We start from the raw sequence: 17250 nt of genomic DNA on the forward strand, positions 1-17250 counted from the left end.
TGAAGTTATTTCTTCAGAAATACATTTACTTGCATGGAAGAGAGGTCTTGAGATATTTCTCAAGGCTTTAGGGTTTGCAATGGTCCTTCAGCCCCACACAGACCTGTCCCTAAGGAACCACTCCCTGTGCTTTCATTCTCAGGGCAGGAACACAGAGGACGCCTGCGGCAGCAAATTGTCAGCTGCGATCTTCATCCAGGGGAAGATATTATGGATTTCCCACTGCTTTTTCAGTCTGCAATTCTCATCAGAGGATGAACTTAATTAAAATTAGACAGGACAGTAGAAGTAATAAGAAGTATCTTTTAATTACTTTTCTTTTTTTTTTTTTTTTTTAAACACAGCTTCAGATTTGTCCTCAAGCTACTTATTCCAACCATCTCAGCCTTTTCCAAAAATGTGAAAAGAATTTAGCCAAGGTTCTCCTGACCAAGCAGAAAAGCACTGAATAGCCAAAGTAGTTGCTGCTTTCAATTTGCTCATCTCTACTCCAAAGGACAGACAGCAAGCCACATTTACTTTAAGAAGCGGCACCTCACGATAATGAGAATTAGACCATTTCCAAACCATGCACTGACCACATTCCTTCCACACCCAAGCCTGTGCAGCATGTCTGCATTTTGCTCCAGCACAAAGCCCACCAGCCCAGCTCCATTACCCCCCTGCACCCACAGCAGCTCAGTGACACACTGGCCATGCTCCTGGCTCAGCCAAAGGTGGCAGTGCTGCAGGACCCAGTGACACGATGCTGTCCCATGGGGCACCAGGTAACTAGACAGCCACCTTCCTCAGGGAGCAGGGTGCAGCACAAAGGAAACAGCAGGGGCTGGCTGGAGTTGCCCAGGAGACAGCAGGCTGAGGAAGGCAGACGGCCCGCAGCAGGACATGCATGGAGCTGCACGGAGCCGGGCTCGCAGCACACTCTAGCGACCCAAAATCTGCACAGTACGTTCAGTGCCGTGCTCAGATTGACTAATAAAAGGAGATTTGAACTCTGCCTTCATTTGGAAAATGTTTAGCGCTTGTTTGGAAGCAAGAAGGTTTACACATGTTAGTCTGGAATCACCAACTATTTGCTCTTGATAGAGGACAAAGGCAAGGGTGGTTTTTAAACAGTTTGTCATATCTTAGGATCAGATACAAACACTGCAAGTTAGTGCTTTGCTCTCAGTTTCTCAGGCTAAATGCTGCCATGTGCCAGGCCACTGAGCCACACCTGCCTGCAACAGAGCCCCTGCATGCAGATACCAGACCCAGAAGATCTGTGCACCTAAAATAAAAGTCTACTTATATACTGGTTTGCCTCATTAAGGTAGAAAAGGTGAAAAGAAATTCCCCTGGATGGCTGGATGCCAGGATTCCATATTTGACCAGGACAGTCTGAGGTTGGGAAGCGGCTGAGCATACAGACAGGTCCCCCTCACTGAAAGAAAAGAGCTCAGTGCTTTTATTGCCCAGAAGCTCCCAAGTTGCTGAATGATTGCAGCCCCATACTACAACACCCTGGTCAAACCACCCTCCTCCCCTCTCCTCCCACTCACATCTGTAGCACACCCCAGTGTTCTCAGGAATGCAAAGCATCCCCTCCTCAGCTCTTGCTCAAAGGGCTTCACAACCAGTCGGCGTTGTCTTAGTCACTGTGATTTGAGTGGCTGGAGTTGCTGGTGGTTTGGGTTTGAGTTACTGAAGCTCATCCAGCAACTTCTGCGTATGCCCACCTGCATTTAAGCACTCACTTCCTCCTCTTCCCCCCCCTCCCAATTTCTCCTTTCTTTCTCTTCCTTTGAGTTCGCTGTGTTTTCATTTCTCCTTTTCTCACTCCTAGTTTTTCAATTGTGTTATTTAAAGAAGCTTTTCCAATCATTCTAATGCATCTATACTTATTCTCTCTCACAGTGCAAGCACGAGCTGTCGGTAACTCCAAAGCCACGCATGCACACAAGGAAGTATCCCATCATTTCCCATATTCTCCCCGTAACGACTTTGCAGAACAGTTGCCATTACAGCAAGACACATTTAAGCACATTTGTCTCTTTTGACAGTACTACTCCAGCCAGGAATATACTGAAAATATGAATTTCAGACTCTTAGGAACATCGTGACTAGTGCATGTAGTTACAATGGATCATTGTACTTACTAATGAACAAAGCCTGTTGAAACACCAAACTACACGATTATTGCTTAATTTCTCGATGTGGATACACCTCATTGCTTCTGCACAGGCTACACTTTGAAGCTGAAATAATGAACTACAGTGATTACAGAGCAGCCCTTAAAAAGAATAAAAATCAGTGCCTTATTATTAAATGCTGGAAGAATACTTCCATGAGAAATGCAACTCTTGAGAAAAAGGGCTGTATATCCTTAAATTATATATAAAGTAATTCTACAAAAGTGTGAATAAGCCTACACTAGAATTTAAGGACTCGCATAGCTTTTCCAGCTTTAAGGCTTGAACTCAAATCTATTCAATCTGCACAACTCCTTTATTTAAAACCTGCATTTTTATAGTTTGCAAGCACTATCTGATATGATGCAGGCATATTAAACACAGTGCAGATATTAAATTTCAGAAGAATAATGCATTAGTACCGAAAAGACTCCCCCATGCATTCTGAAAAGCAAGGATTTTGGACAAAGGAGAAGAAAAGTGCTTCAGAAGTACCAGATTTGGACTTCTGATTGTTAAGATTACATGGTTTAGATACCTATGGATGAAAAACCTACCGCCATTAACATATCAGTCCCTCACAGCAAAGTTTCCAAAGGAGAAACTGAACCTTACATCTATTTTATATGCATATTTTCTTTCTAATCTAATTTGGAGATTCATTATACACATAAGAGATATATTTGCAAGTGAATTGAATTGATGATCACAACCTAAAACTTTCCAGTCTGGCTAATTATACAGGATTTTATCTTTGGCATTTGTACAACACCAAGTAACTTGCTGATGGTGCAGAATATTTATTTTGCTATTCTTGGAAAAATAGCAAAAAAAAAGTAGCTAAATAAAAAAATTAACAGAAAAACAATGAGTGCAAACCTATGTTAGATACCGCAGCACTGGCACTGAGAATAGAATCTTTTACTAAAAAAAATAATAATAAAAAAAAAAAAAATCAACAGATCCCATGTCTGTAAAGCACAATAACCCCAAGCAAAAATCATAACCCAATTCATAAGCTGATTTCTCTACAAGCAGCCAGAAGAAATACTGCTTTTTACAGCTAAATCATCCTTCGTTTCATCAGAATAACTCCAAACTGATAACAGTATTCAAGCAAGGACTGAAGAGAAATTATACCCAAGCTAGAACAGAAACATATTAACTAAGTTATATATTTAGCAAAACCATGCACAATAACTTCAACAGAAGCCATTAAGTCACAGCAGTATTTCCAGCACTAGGAAAGCTGCACACTGCACACGGCTGGGGTATTTCCAGAATTAATTCTTGACCCAGAGACCATGCTGGACAAGAGTGAAAAATCCAGTACTCCACAGGTCCCAGGCATCTCCCGAGGCTCAAGGTCTTGAGGACACACATCCATCCCCTCTCCCAGGCACAGGCTCTGGGCTCGAGCTCCAGGCTGGATCCTCTCTTGCTGAAGGCTGATGCTTTGCCAACTACCACACCAAGCTCTACTCCTCCCTGCCGTGATCCCTCCTGTACTTAAAGTAATATTAATCTGAGACTAAGCAGTCCAGCGGAGATAAACCCAGCAGACAGAATCACGAAAGCGTTAAGGTTGGAAAAGACCTCTAAGATCATCCAGTCCAACCATCCACCTACCACCAGTATTGCCCACTAAACCATGTCCCTCAGTACTACCTCTACCCTTTCCTCAGGAACAGGTAACAATACGCTTCAGCTTTTGATGCCATTGAAGCAGAAGAGCCAACTTTTACTCCATGTCCTGGCTAGAAAAGGCACATGTCCTAGCTTAGCTCCATCATGCCTGCACCAGCAAATCGACTTAATTGTCAGCAGGGAATTACAAAATCTGAAGTGACTCCAGTGGTGCTCGGGGAGGTTCCTGAGGCACAGAGTCTGTAGCAAGGACGCGGAGCAGCCAGCCATTTCTGTCTCACCCGCAGGCAAAGCCAAGCAGCCTTCGATTTCTGAAGAGGCCAACAAGAAGAATAAAATTCAGCTTTCCTGGATGATTAACACTGGCTCAAGTTAATAATAAAAAAAAATTGTTATAAATGCATCACTACAGTTTCACTGATTGCTGGTGCCCACTGCTGCTGAAACCAAGGTTGAAGGTTGCGATTTGAGATACTTATTTGCAATTATGAGGCTACGTCTGATAACAGCTCACAGCAGCCCTTCAAAGAGGGGAAAGAAAGGCAGCACAGCATACACTTCCCATCATCTAACCTTTTCCCAAGAAGGGTAAGGGCAGAAGCAGTTTAAATAAATAAATAAAGAAGAGGCTGCAATCAACACAAGCTGCTCTACTAAGTGCTAGCGCCAGGGGAGGGGAGTGGAAGGTGGCAGAGATGCTGCAAAGCTACATGCTAAGCTCTGCTCCCTGGCAAAGAGCCTGGTTTGAGTCAGATGATGCCAACACGAGGAAAGAAAGAGGAGAAGCCAGATCTAACTAAAACCCACAAGAACTGGGAAAGACAGAAATCAAAACCTTATGCTCTGATGGGAATATAGAGAAATGCCCCCACCTGAAAACATCCCTTTATGGTATCAGTGAATTCAGTTTGGATTTGGGGTTGGTTTTGTTTGGGTGGGTGGTTAGTTTTTTTTGTGTATATATATATATTTTTTTATTTAACCTCTTGCTGGTGTTGGGACTAGTCTGAAGCTGACAACCACTGACCTAAAGCTCTGGGCTCTAAGCCCTGCTGATACAACAAGTCTGGGCCTCCACAGCAGATTCACCTTTGCTAGAAATGAGGTGCAAGACAACATTTCAGTTGTGCCCCAATAGCCTTCATGCTGGTCACCCCGCTCTCTAAAAGCCTGAGCTTTGTCATCTAGCAGCAAACATCTCTTAGTGCTGAGTGATCTGCCAAAGGACTAAAAAGTAACTGCAGTATCTGTTCCAGCTCAGCCCAGCCCCAGCGCAGACTTAGTTGCTTTACTTTGAAGTTAATATCCAAACTAAATTGAAAACCCTCACGGAACCTAAGAAATATGGTGTGCATGAATTCTGGATTCTGCTACTACATCTAATATATTTTGGAGAATTCAGTAAGTAAAAATTCACCACTTTTCACTGACTGACTATTCATGAACTCCATATAAAACAATTTTAAGTTCAGAAAGACTAATATCAGTACGTGGATTTGCGGAAGTTCAGAATTAGTCAAGCAGAGATACGGACCATACTGCTTAACACAGCCACTACAAAGCGAGCTGAAACCAACAGGATGAAAAGCCAACCAGTTTCTCTAAGATGGGCTATACGCCACAAATCCTTAGCAACATAAAGGAAATGGATTGCCAGTTATTATCATCTAACATATTAAGCCATTGGGAAGACTTACATTCCTCTACAAGCTGATGTGAGGCAGTTGAAAGCAATAGCACATCTTTCTGAAATAAAAGTTATTTCACATGACAAGAGTATAGCTCTCTTGAAAAAGCAATATGCTTCACACTTTAAATTTTAAAGCATTTCTTATGTCCTTAAAAGCAGATTTGAAATGCAAAAAGTTCTAAATACAAACCCAATGCAGCTGACAACCATCTTTTTGAAACAGCCTGCAACTAGGTACGCCAAATGAGAACTGCTCCCGTTTATTACTACATAGGATCCAACTGTAGAGCATGAAAGGTGCTATGGGGGCATATTTAAGAGATTCATATTGTACACTGGATTGAAGTTACTGCAGCATAGGCACGCAAGTGACAGAAGGGAGAAGAAGCAGTACCAAAGAAGTCATCTGAATCAATGCTTTTCACAAACTCCAACTGCTCAGACACAATAGGCAATAGGAGACCCGGGCTTTGAGGCGTCACCACTGAAACCACTACAGAACAAGAGCCATTTACAATGTAGCTCTTACAAGAGCTGAGTAATTCCTTCCTTATGAGACTCCTGCCCTAGAGGCACCCCAGAGAGTGGGAGAAGGAGCCAGGCCTTACTTGCTCCTCTGCAGCCACCAGGCCACGCTGTGGAAAAGGCACCCAGTGACCAATAGTGCACAGCACACTCCTCTATCAGACCCTTCAGCACGTTGTGCAAGCCACAGTGCAGTCAGGAGATATTAAAGTCATGTTTGAACATTCTTGTCAACTCAAAGCATAAACTTTAGAAGACTGGGAGATGTACTGCTCATCACAGCGCTGTTCTGGAGGAAACAAAGGAATCCACTGCATTTTCAGTACTGTAATTAAAATAATCCCTGCATACAACCCAACGTATTTCACAACTCTGAACAACAGCATATAAATGCACAGGTGTCTGAGCTCTTATTGCACGTTGCAAACACTCACCACCACACTTGAGCTAACATGCAAATAGCACTTTTGCAAACCTCCACTGTGCTCTGACAGATGCATTTACCTGCAGTTACCATCTGCAGTGATTGTGACAGTGGGTCACATGAAGGAGGCTGGAGTCCAGTTTTAAAAGCCGGGCCATACCCTTAACAGTAATCTTGGTGTGAGAGAGAGCTAGAATGTCAAAGAAAAGCAGCTTCTACTTCTGCAGTGTCATATAGAAACCCCCTCCTCCTGTCAGGAAAGCATTACCAACAGCCATAGGCCAAAATCAGGCCTAGCCTGCATCTTGTAGCCTGTAATTACATACGTAACAAGTGATCAAAGCTATGCTTAAAGTGACTAATAGTCCCCAAAAGCTTCCCCAAATCTACAGCAAATAGCAAAACAGTAGACAAATAAGCAACTAGAAATTAAAGGGTGGAAGACAAGGCATCCATCTTCTACTTGGCAGTTGCAAAAATTAAGCCAGAGCAGTGCCTGCTGGCAAAGGGGAAAGAAGAGGAGCCTGGCAGGGTCCCTAACACAACTGCATTTTTCAGTATCAGCACTCGCTACAACTTGTAGCAAGCAGCTATCCTGTTCTCAGTGCGTACCACTGAGACGAGATAAACCTGAAGTTCAGTTGCTCTGATCAGAGCACGTTTTCCCTTATTCAATTTAAGAGCATATGTTTAATGGGATTAAGATTTGCATAGAAATACTAATTCCCATGCTAACGCTACAGCATTACTTAGCTCAACGTGATGTCAGCCAGTGTACAATCCGTGCAAATCCACAGCCCAGTCCATCTCAATGCGTTTATAGTTACAGAGGGTAAATAAAGAGGAAACAGGCGCACGTGGTCAGAAGGATGGAGACACCATACTAGCACAACGTGCACAATCTCAGTCCACCAGCCAGCCAACCAACAGACAAGATTTTGTAGGCACTGCTGAGGAGACTTCTGCGTCCTATCAGCTTTCAGTTACAGGAATCTTGCTTATTTATTTCAATGCAAAAAGTTGAAAAAACACCAGTCTGCATGCATACCTTAACTCAGAACATGCTGTGGCAACTATCAGCTTAAAAAAAAAATCCTTCAGATAATCCCAAGTCCTGATTAAAAGTGGATTTAATATTATGAAACAAAGCATAGTGATGCAATAAGATCTCAGCTAGCTCCTTACACATCCAACACACCACTGGGGATGACAGCCCCACTGTCAGATGCAGGACAGTACAGGTTGAAAGCAAAGCCCTTCCTAAACATGTTTCTCTGTGAAGTAAAAGAGACGCTTAAGGCTGTTCCAAACCACATCTGTCTCACATTCTCTTCCAAACACCCATTAAATACATGTAATGGAGCAGACATTTAATAAGTGCAAACCAATAGCCCATCCAACAAGCAGTTTTAAAATACATGCATTTTGTTTCTTCTGCTTAAGTCGTTACTGATTTGATGTCCAAAAAACTTAAGGTACAGAAGCAAGAGGCTTCCCAATAACAGTAGAGCTATTGCCACCTGCTGTCAGAAAGCACTCATGGCACCCCCAGCACGTCCTATTTGCAAGACAGACAGACTTAAAGAAATCCAACTTCACCAGTGTTCTGCTGTATGTCATTAGTTTTTCCTTCAGAAAGGACATACAGAGTAACCACGGCATGAAAGATCAATAAACACAGTGGTCAGACATCTTCTAAGATCCACATTCTAATCCCAGAACACAGGAAGGCAGATCTCCAAGCAGAAACAAGGCTTTCAAGTTATCATTACCCCAAAACACAAAGAATAAAAAGCAGCAGTGTCACAAGACAGAGAACCTAAAGGTGGGACAGACAGAAGACCTGGCACATGGCATCCTGTCACTATTACCTGTAACAATCACAGCTGGCAGCCTGCATCTCCAGCAGATCCCTCTCCACTACACACAGCCCCCGCCTTTAGATAACAGCATGTGCCCAATCTGAGTGGCCAGACACAAACCTGAGAAAGAGATCAAATGAAAGCACAAAGACTGTTGTATTACAGTGCCAAGCCTTAGTCCTAAACCTGGCAGGTCACAAATGATGCCTCTAACACCTTCAACTTCCAGCCACTTTCTCTGTCCCAGAAAGTATCAAGAAGATGTTACCAGAAGCATTTTCTCTGTATTCATAAAGCACTATTTGTTCCGTTTATCTAATGCACAAAAATACCAGCATTTATACAGATGATCCTTTCCTCGTGAACTATAGAAATAATGAAACTGAATGGACTCAACAGTCAAAGCACAAATACTGAAACTAGTGTGGTGATTTTATTTAAACACGTGGATAGCGCCCTGAAAGCACTATCTACATCAAGTCTAAGTTGTTAACTAAATACATTTACTATAGGCCACCAGGTTAGATCAGGCCCCCAAAATGCTCTGACTTTGCCTGCTTTACGTTAGATCATCAGAAAGCTCTCAAGCTACGCTGAACCCAATCAGAGGAGATGCTTTCATAGAATTATAGAATAGCCTGGGTTGAAAAGGACCCACAGTGCTCGTCCACTTTCAACCCCCTGCTGTGTGCAGGGCTGACAATCACCAGACCAGGCTGCCCAGAGCCACATCCAGCCTGGCCTTGAATGCCTCCAGCGATGGGGCATCCACAGCCTCCTTGGGCAGCCTGTTCCAGTGCCTCACCACCCTCTGTGTGACTCTGTGCCAGGGCATCCCAATATTCAGCACCCATACCTCATCCCGCTCCCTGGAAAGCCAAACAACATTGCTTTCAACCTCAGTTTGCTTTGAGAGAAGCTCCTGCCTCATTCCACAGTCTGTCAGTGTAGGGAGCCTTTTAGTCAACTGCCTTTGCCCAATGGAAAGTACATCCCTTCTCTACTGCTTTTTTTTTTATTTTATTTTATTTTTTTTTTTAAGGCAGAGCCCTGGCATCCCACTGCCTGTTAGCATGAAGCACCTGCCCATTTGCAGTGCCTGGCCATGTGGCAGGCTGCAGGCAGTTCTTCCCCCACAGGCTTCACTTCTTCTCTCCATCCCCTGGTACCACCAGCGCCCAGGCACAGTGCAGGCAGAGGATGTTCGGGCCATGCTTCAGGAATAGCTGCATGCACAGCTCATCTCTGCTAGTTAAGCAATGCTGTTGGAAGCAAGCTTGTAGGATGCACAGCACACACAAGATGAGAATTTTCTTAGCATCACTCATTTCTGATTTAAATGCACTGCCATGCAGTCAGGTTTTCAAAGTGATCAGGTGAGTAGCACACCTGACATACAAAGCCAATACAAAAATCAACCAACCAAATATATACTCCACATTGAAGCTCTCCTTTCTGAAAACAAAGTTTCAGTGGATTTTGGTGACAGCCAGGATACAACACTGAGGTACATGAAGGCAAGATATTCAAGTGCCTGCTTTCTTTACATTTTCTGCCATGCGAGCATCACTATCAAAACACTGATACAGCAAATCAGCCAGCACTCAACTATGACACCAGTAATTTCCTAGAGAAAACTTTTTTTTTTTTTTTTTTTTTTTTTAACTGTATGCAACTCATTCCCTTCAACCTCAAGCAGCCCAGTGACCCTATCTGTTGCAGTCATTTCTGAGTCGGCCTCCCCAGCATTAAGCTTTTGTCAATCCTGAGAGCAAAAGCTGTTTGACCAAGAGAGCAGCTACAGTAATCCAACTCAATGAAATTGCACATCTGGATGTACTTTTCTTTGGTTACATTCCCTTGATCACTGTTACTTTGGACACATTTTTAGTTTTCCATCTAAGTACAATAGTAAAGGGAAGAACTACAGTAATATCAGATGAAACAAAAGCAGATGAGAAGTTTACCATGTCCTGCTCACCTGACAAATTCAGCATATTTGTCACAGAAAGCAGTGATTAACTTATTCACAGATATCAGGATTATTGAGAATAACCGATTCCAGCAATGATGAATGTTGACTTTTCTGTTGAATAAATGGGAAATACATACAAATTAATCTGGGATTATATACATAAGTATAATTGCACCAACTAATTTAACCTGAGAAACCTTTGATTAACACCTCAGCTTGCTCACGGTAGAAATGAAAATTAACATTTTGTAAGCATTACTGGTTCTATTCCCTTGAGGAAATAACAGAAGTGCAAGACACATAGGCAGATGCCAGCTGACTTTGTGCTTTCAATTCAAGTTTTCAGTTCTCCTATCAGAATATTGTAGATAAAACAAAATGTGCTTTAAAATCATGCTGCTATAATCAGACTCACTAAGAAGCTTCTGTTGTAAATATTTATTTGTTTAGCTCAGTTGAAAAATTAGTGATGATAAATACAAATATTCCATGCAAAAATCCTAACAGTAACATATAGGTGCAGGGAATGAGCGTACATGTGATGCTCCCACAGGGCCAGCATCAGATTCAAACACCCTCACAACATTCAGACAGGCCACTGCTGAAGTAATTTCTACTTCAGAAGCTGCAAGATGAAAATTTTGCTTGATAAATGAAGTTGGCAAATGAAACGGATTAGCAATCAGTGAAATTGCCTGGTGTCAGATCTGTTCCAGATTTGAAACCTTCCTTTTTTTCCCCACCTGTTCATTAAGCACCAAGTTCAAGGCAACTGCAGCAACTGATTGCACATTAACGAGCTGTTATGTGGGATGGCATGGTTCAGCCACTGATGTAACTACACACTGGCTTAAGCATAGCTCAGCAGTAACACATTCAGTTCACACCTTCTATGTGTGTTACTTCTACCTTGATGTGTAATTTGAGACAGGAGAGAAAAGTGATGCCTTAAAATTAAATGATCAAATTATACCTTAAGGTCAAGAGTTCAGAAGAAAATCTGGTAAAGAAAATTAAGAAATAAATTAGCGCTAGAGTAAAATATTTAAACGTGGTTCTGAAGGCAAAAGCTCAAGGGAAGAAAGGCATCTTCCTATAGGAAGAGTTGAGATTTAGTAGGACAGTGAGAATTTCCCAGTTCAACATATCTCCGGTGCCAGGACAAGGATGAACAGCAGGACAAGTGTTTCAAACCCTAAATTTTCCAAAAGCCTCAGATGTAAGTTGCTTCCTGGTCTGCTTTCCTACCAGAAAAGGGATATAAATTGTTCAGTTTGTTGTTTTTTGTTTTGTTTTGTTTTACTAACTCTTCTTGCTTTTATCAGAGTAAGATTTTTGCGTACCATTTCTTTTTTCACAATGGGAAACAACATTCCCTTTCCCCAACAGCTTTTCCACCAGATTTGGGAGAGTTAGGGGAAACTCCAGTGCTCAGGCACCGAATGGAGTGACCTCATTGCTCTAACTGTAGGCAATGGGCTAGTGGCTAACATACAAATAATACTTATTAACAGAAATCAGCTTGAATAGAGAAAGGATGTTCTTCTTTCCTGGAAATGAAAGATTTTTCTTCTCAGTACCATATTTTTGTACCTCTATCTAAGGACATTTTTCAAAGCTAAGAATTAACACTTTTGTAGTGTTCTGCAAGTCATGCCCCTTTCCAATCAAATAAAAAAGAATAATCCTTTCCTCCCCCATTGCTCTATAATATTTTTCTCTTGATCTTGCTCCTAGTAAATCTAATTCACAAGCACATTAATATACATCTTATCTTACAACTTGACAGTAAGATTTAACAGGCAACAAGTGAATTTATATGTGAGGCCAGCAGTGATGAACTGCTAGTTAATATACATGACTACACGGTCACATATAAAAACACCCACTTTCAAAATGCAGCTCCTGTTTCTACTTAAATTAAGCATCTACCACATCATTATAGTATAAATAGCAAAAGTACCATTACCTCCCCAAATATTCATTAAAAAAAACAAACAACAGAATCTCAGGGACAGAAACCATCAAGTCCAACTCCCTGCTAAGGCAGTTCCCTACAACAGGTCACACAGGTAGGCATTCAGATGGGCCTTGAGTATCTCCACAGAAGGAGACTCCACCACCTCTCTGGGCAGCCTGCTCCAGTGCTCTGCCACCCTTACCGCATAGAAGTGCTACACATTAGCGTGAAGCTTCCTGTGTTCAAGTTTTAGGCCATTCCTCCTTATCCTATTTGCTACACACCACTCAGAAGAGCCTGGCCTCATCCATTTCCCTCCCATCTCCCTTTAGATATTGCCAAACATTCATCAGATTCCCCCTTGGTCTTCATTTCCCCACGCTGCACAGCCCCAGGTCTCTCAGCCCTTCCTCACAAGGGAGATGCTCCGGGCCCTTTATCATCTTTGTGGCCCTCTGCTGCACTCCTTCTAGGAGATCCCTGTCTGTTTTGACAGGGGAGCCCAGAAAACAGACTCCTCAGCTGATACTACAAGTAACCCCCAGTTTATCTTCAAGTCTTAGGGACGCTTTTGCTGCTTATTTCTTTATTTTGGATTAGCTAGTCTCTACACAGAGACCCCAACTCAGAAGAAACCTAAATGTGAGCAGAGTAAGTTCTACATTTTTAGTTTTCCACCAGCCTCAGAAAATGTTACTTATCATTACCACTGCCACATTGGGCCTACTTAAGCTGTGAGACCTTCCTAATACCCCACTGCCCATGCTTCAGATACAGAGGCAGCAGCCAAGCAGAGATAGAAGGAAATAGCTTGTTCAGAGCCAAGATCAAGTTCCATGTAATGGGCAGTGTAATACACTCATAAAGAAGGTAAGACTAAAATTAAGGTTTTTATACACACCTGCACAGAAGACTTCAAAAAAATAAAAAAAAGGGAGAAAGGAAATTAACAGGATGCTCAAGGCAAAACATTAAGTTAAACTAATACCTGCCTGCAATACAATCACTGACAAGGACATTTTAAGGAACTATTCAGCAATAACAACATATTCATGGCAGTACATAGCTGAGAATGGTTTTAGCTAAATGTCGTATCATCTCCCTTTTCCAGGTACCTCTCAGTCACTCTGCATCTCAGTTGTTCTGTAGAAGCCAAAAAACAGATCCTTACTCTGATCACATACGATTTCTGAACGGCAGGATTTTTAACATTCCAAACAGCACAAAAAAAAAAAACAAAACCTCTCAGTCAAGAAATGCAAACCATTTCAATTCCAAAACTAATCTGAAGCCAGTGCCAACCTGTGATTCAAGGGAGCTCCATGAATAAAGAGAACTGTGCTAAGCAGAGAGGAAGAAGCACCAAACAGTCCAAGTGCACAGGCAGTCCATGCTGCATGGGCTCACACTCTACAGACACGAGCTCCAGCATCTCCATATACCTTTTTACTGTTGTGAGAAAGCACATCAGTCTGCCCAGCACAACCTTGGGGATCTCTGTGCTTTACTCTGCTACAGAGGAAAAGTGCAGTAGGCTTCCTTCCAGTAAATGAATAACACCAGCTATTAGTTGTTGCAAATGGATTGTTATTCCCAACAAGTAATGACAACATAACCAGATACTAAGGAAAAACTGACAAAAGACACACAAACCATGCCCTTTAGGGGGTGGGGAATGAAGCCAAGATTTAGAGGGTTGGAGCAGGGAGAAAACCTTCCCATAGTGTTTCTCAAGTAGCCATATTAGATAATTATAATAGATGAAATCAATTGCATATTTTTTTTCTCTTTTTTTTTTTTCCCTTTTCTGTTGCAAAATGCTACACACATTTCTTCACTTCAGTCACTGAAGCAGAAAAGGTCTTAAAACATTTAGAGCTCCACAAATAATGACAAAAATTTAAAGCATATAATCTCTCTACAAGAAAGCAGACATTCAAACCATGAATAACAGTATGTCACTTTTGCTATCACCTTACTGTTAAAAGATTTCCACATTATCTAGTCCTCAAATGGCTCAATTTAAAAAACAGACCGGAATGTACTGCAGTAACTCAGTATTGAAGTGCAACATTCTGTCAATATCAAGAGTGAACTCTCAGCTACTGAAGCTAAGAAAAAAAATAGACACAAGATCATTATTTTTTTTCTTAGTGACCGTGGTGCTCAAGTTCCACAATAAACCGCTGTCACAGTAAAAGCACACAAGATGAACAGAGGGAATACAGAGAAATCAGGAACAAAGCATGCTGAGTTTCCAGCAGGTTTCCACAGGCCATTGCAATTTTATGTAAGTTTGCAGAGTTGGTTTGTCACATGGATATCCTTGCAATAAAGGCTGTCAAGCAGTGACAACATTCAGCCACCTACCTGCATTAACGATGGCATCAACCTCGAGCAGCGTGATGTCACCTCTGTACAGAGACACTTTCTCACTCAGACTTCTCTTCCCCTGCACATCTTTAGCATTCTCACCTACAAAATACAGGATACAGCAGGTCATCAGCATGGCAGTAACACTAAGGCACTTAGAGCAGGCACCATTAGCCCTGGTTACAGGTCTGCCACGGAGCAGTGGACACATCCTGCTTTAGCCTCGCGAGGGCAGCAACAGCCCAAGGCATCTTCCTGTTGATCTTGGGTGCAGCACAGCCTCCACCCAAACACTGCTGGGCTGGAGAACAGCATACACACACACAGTTTTCAGAGATACCTCCATCCAATGAGCTTCCTTGGTAGTCACAAGGGTACAAAATGACAGAAAACAAGAATCAGTTAAGACCATCCTCCCACTTGAAGCTGTAAGTTCTGTGACCCAGAATTATCCAGGATCTGTCTGAAAGCACATGAACACGCAGCTTGCCAGCATAGCCAGAATTCAGAAGGCGTCCTGGCAGTAGGCAACAGGGAGAAGAAAAACCTAAACAGAGACAAGCAGTAATTTAAACTCAGAGCTTTGACACCTTCAATTGCTCCGCTAGGCAGAGGTTGAAGTCTCCACATACATTAGCTTTCAAACGATTCCTTGCCAAATGCTGTAATAACAGCTCTCTTATTCTGGTACACTTGTACTTTTTGCATCAGAACTTGCTTTACCAGCCTTATAATCCATCCATAAGGTAGTCCACTTACCCCAATACTTCCACATATACATACTAGCCAGTAAGTATAACCTAGCCTTGAACTGTAAGAAACTCCTTAAAATTTTAAGGTGAGAAAAGGAAAGATTGCTTAACTTTGTTCATTTTTGAAAATTACTTCTGTGCACTGTAACAAAGAGTTCATATATTGGCCAGAAACAGAATTATAGAACTGGAACTCCTGAATTGACATCTAAGTGCAAAACAGCTTTCAACTCTCAAAACAAATATTCACTTTTGAGAAAAACAAACTCAAGGAAAAATACAGTGAGATGCTGAAAGCAATTCAGAATCTGGCCCTCCAGTTTTCTGATTAACCTTCATTTTAATCAACTTCCACAAATCAGACAATATCTGCTCAAAATCATCCGCATTATAAGCAGCCATAAATAGAAGTTGCATTTATTTTAGATGTTGATTTAACCTCAGCACAAACAACTTGTATCCAAAATCATCATTTATCTCAGCCACTCAAAATAACCAGTCTTGCATACTTCTAGCTTGGATCAGCTAAGCACAAAATCCACGCCACCTCCAGCAAAACAGACACTGCCTCCACGACTTACATGAATACAGGACTACCTTTCCACTACACGTGTGTATGTTCAATAATTTAATTCCCTTATTCGGCTCCTAAATTCCTGTTGCCTCTGCCTTCACCAGAACAAGAAGTATTTCTGTTTAGGGGGTATGAAGTATTTGTATCCTATTAAGGATCTTATTATCCTAACCAAAATATTATACTGTTCATCATCTCTTCCACATAAGGTAAGCATTGCAGCCAGCTGTTGAGTTATAGTAAAATAAAAAAAATCAACCTCTGACTCATTTACAGAGCATGATCTATTGCCTGCTCTCCTGTTAACCACATTACGTTGCCAAGCAGGACAGTTTTTTTCCCTATCCTTCCCTAGTAAACGTCCCACTGGAACACTGCCAAACACAACACCACAGCCCACCACATGCCAAAAGACTGCAACAAGATAACGTCTAATTTCTAGAATTCTCCAAACCAAACTATTTCAAGTTTATTAGCAAGCACATTTGGGATGACAGGGTTGTGTGTGCCAGTATCATGCAGAATCCACAAAAACCAAACACCATGAAAAGGCACAAAGAGAACAAGTGCCGCAGGATATAAAAGCTAATCCTCATCACTACCGCTTTCTAGGTCAGAAGCAGAGCACAGATATCCCTTCCTTTGCCAATTCACCAGCAAGGTCCCATCACTCCTTTAAGATGCCACACAACACAATCATTACCTCCTGATCTGTGCTGCACTGCCATCACACTCACCTTTAGTTCTTGCTCTTCACAAGTGCTGACTTCTTCCCCATAGAAAAGCATGAGTAAATTTACAACCTCATGAGCAAAAAAAAAATCCAACACACTACACCTGGATGATCTACAACCTCTTCAGCAAGTCCCTTACCTGCCCATCAGCTTTTGGCCATTTATAATACAGCCCAGCAGGAAATACACATGCTGCCTCGTGCATCTGTGACAGATTACCCTTACTTTTTTCCATTAAAAAAAGAATCTGGTAATAGAGAGAATTTTAGTTTTCATTATTTCATGCCGGTTGTTGCAGAAAGATTCTTAACACTGACGGGAGTCTCAGAGAGCCAAGTCTCATTCGCAGTCAAGCGCACTTGACAAGTCTACTAATACACCTCTGATTAAAAGAGTAACCCCAACACAATACAAATAGTCACATTGCCATCTGTCAGATCTCTGGGATTGGCAGACAGTTTTCCCTAACAAAGTCAAACTGGTATCTTATTGGGGATGTTTTCTTCTCCTCTAATCAAAGTAGTCATCTTGGCAAAGACAGTGAGGTCATTCCCGGTGATTAT

The 17250-nt window shown here is 41.9% G+C and overlaps 1 protein-coding gene across 1 annotated transcript in view; it reads right to left on the reverse strand.

Moving 5' to 3' along the window:
* Positions 1 to 17250, reverse strand: part of MACROD2 (mono-ADP ribosylhydrolase 2) — an 837047-nt gene that overhangs the window by 797202 nt on the left and 22595 nt on the right. The window contains exon 3 of the mRNA XM_042882408.1: positions 14625 to 14729. Coding sequence (XP_042738342.1) covers positions 14625 to 14729 — 105 coding nt within the window. The remainder of the gene's footprint in view (positions 1 to 14624; positions 14730 to 17250) is intronic.

This window comes from Lagopus leucura, unplaced genomic scaffold (assembly GCF_019238085.1).
Source record: "Lagopus leucura isolate 7727_CA_CO unplaced genomic scaffold, USGS_WTPT01 Super-Scaffold_73, whole genome shotgun sequence".
NCBI lineage: Eukaryota > Metazoa > Chordata > Aves > Galliformes > Phasianidae > Lagopus > Lagopus leucura.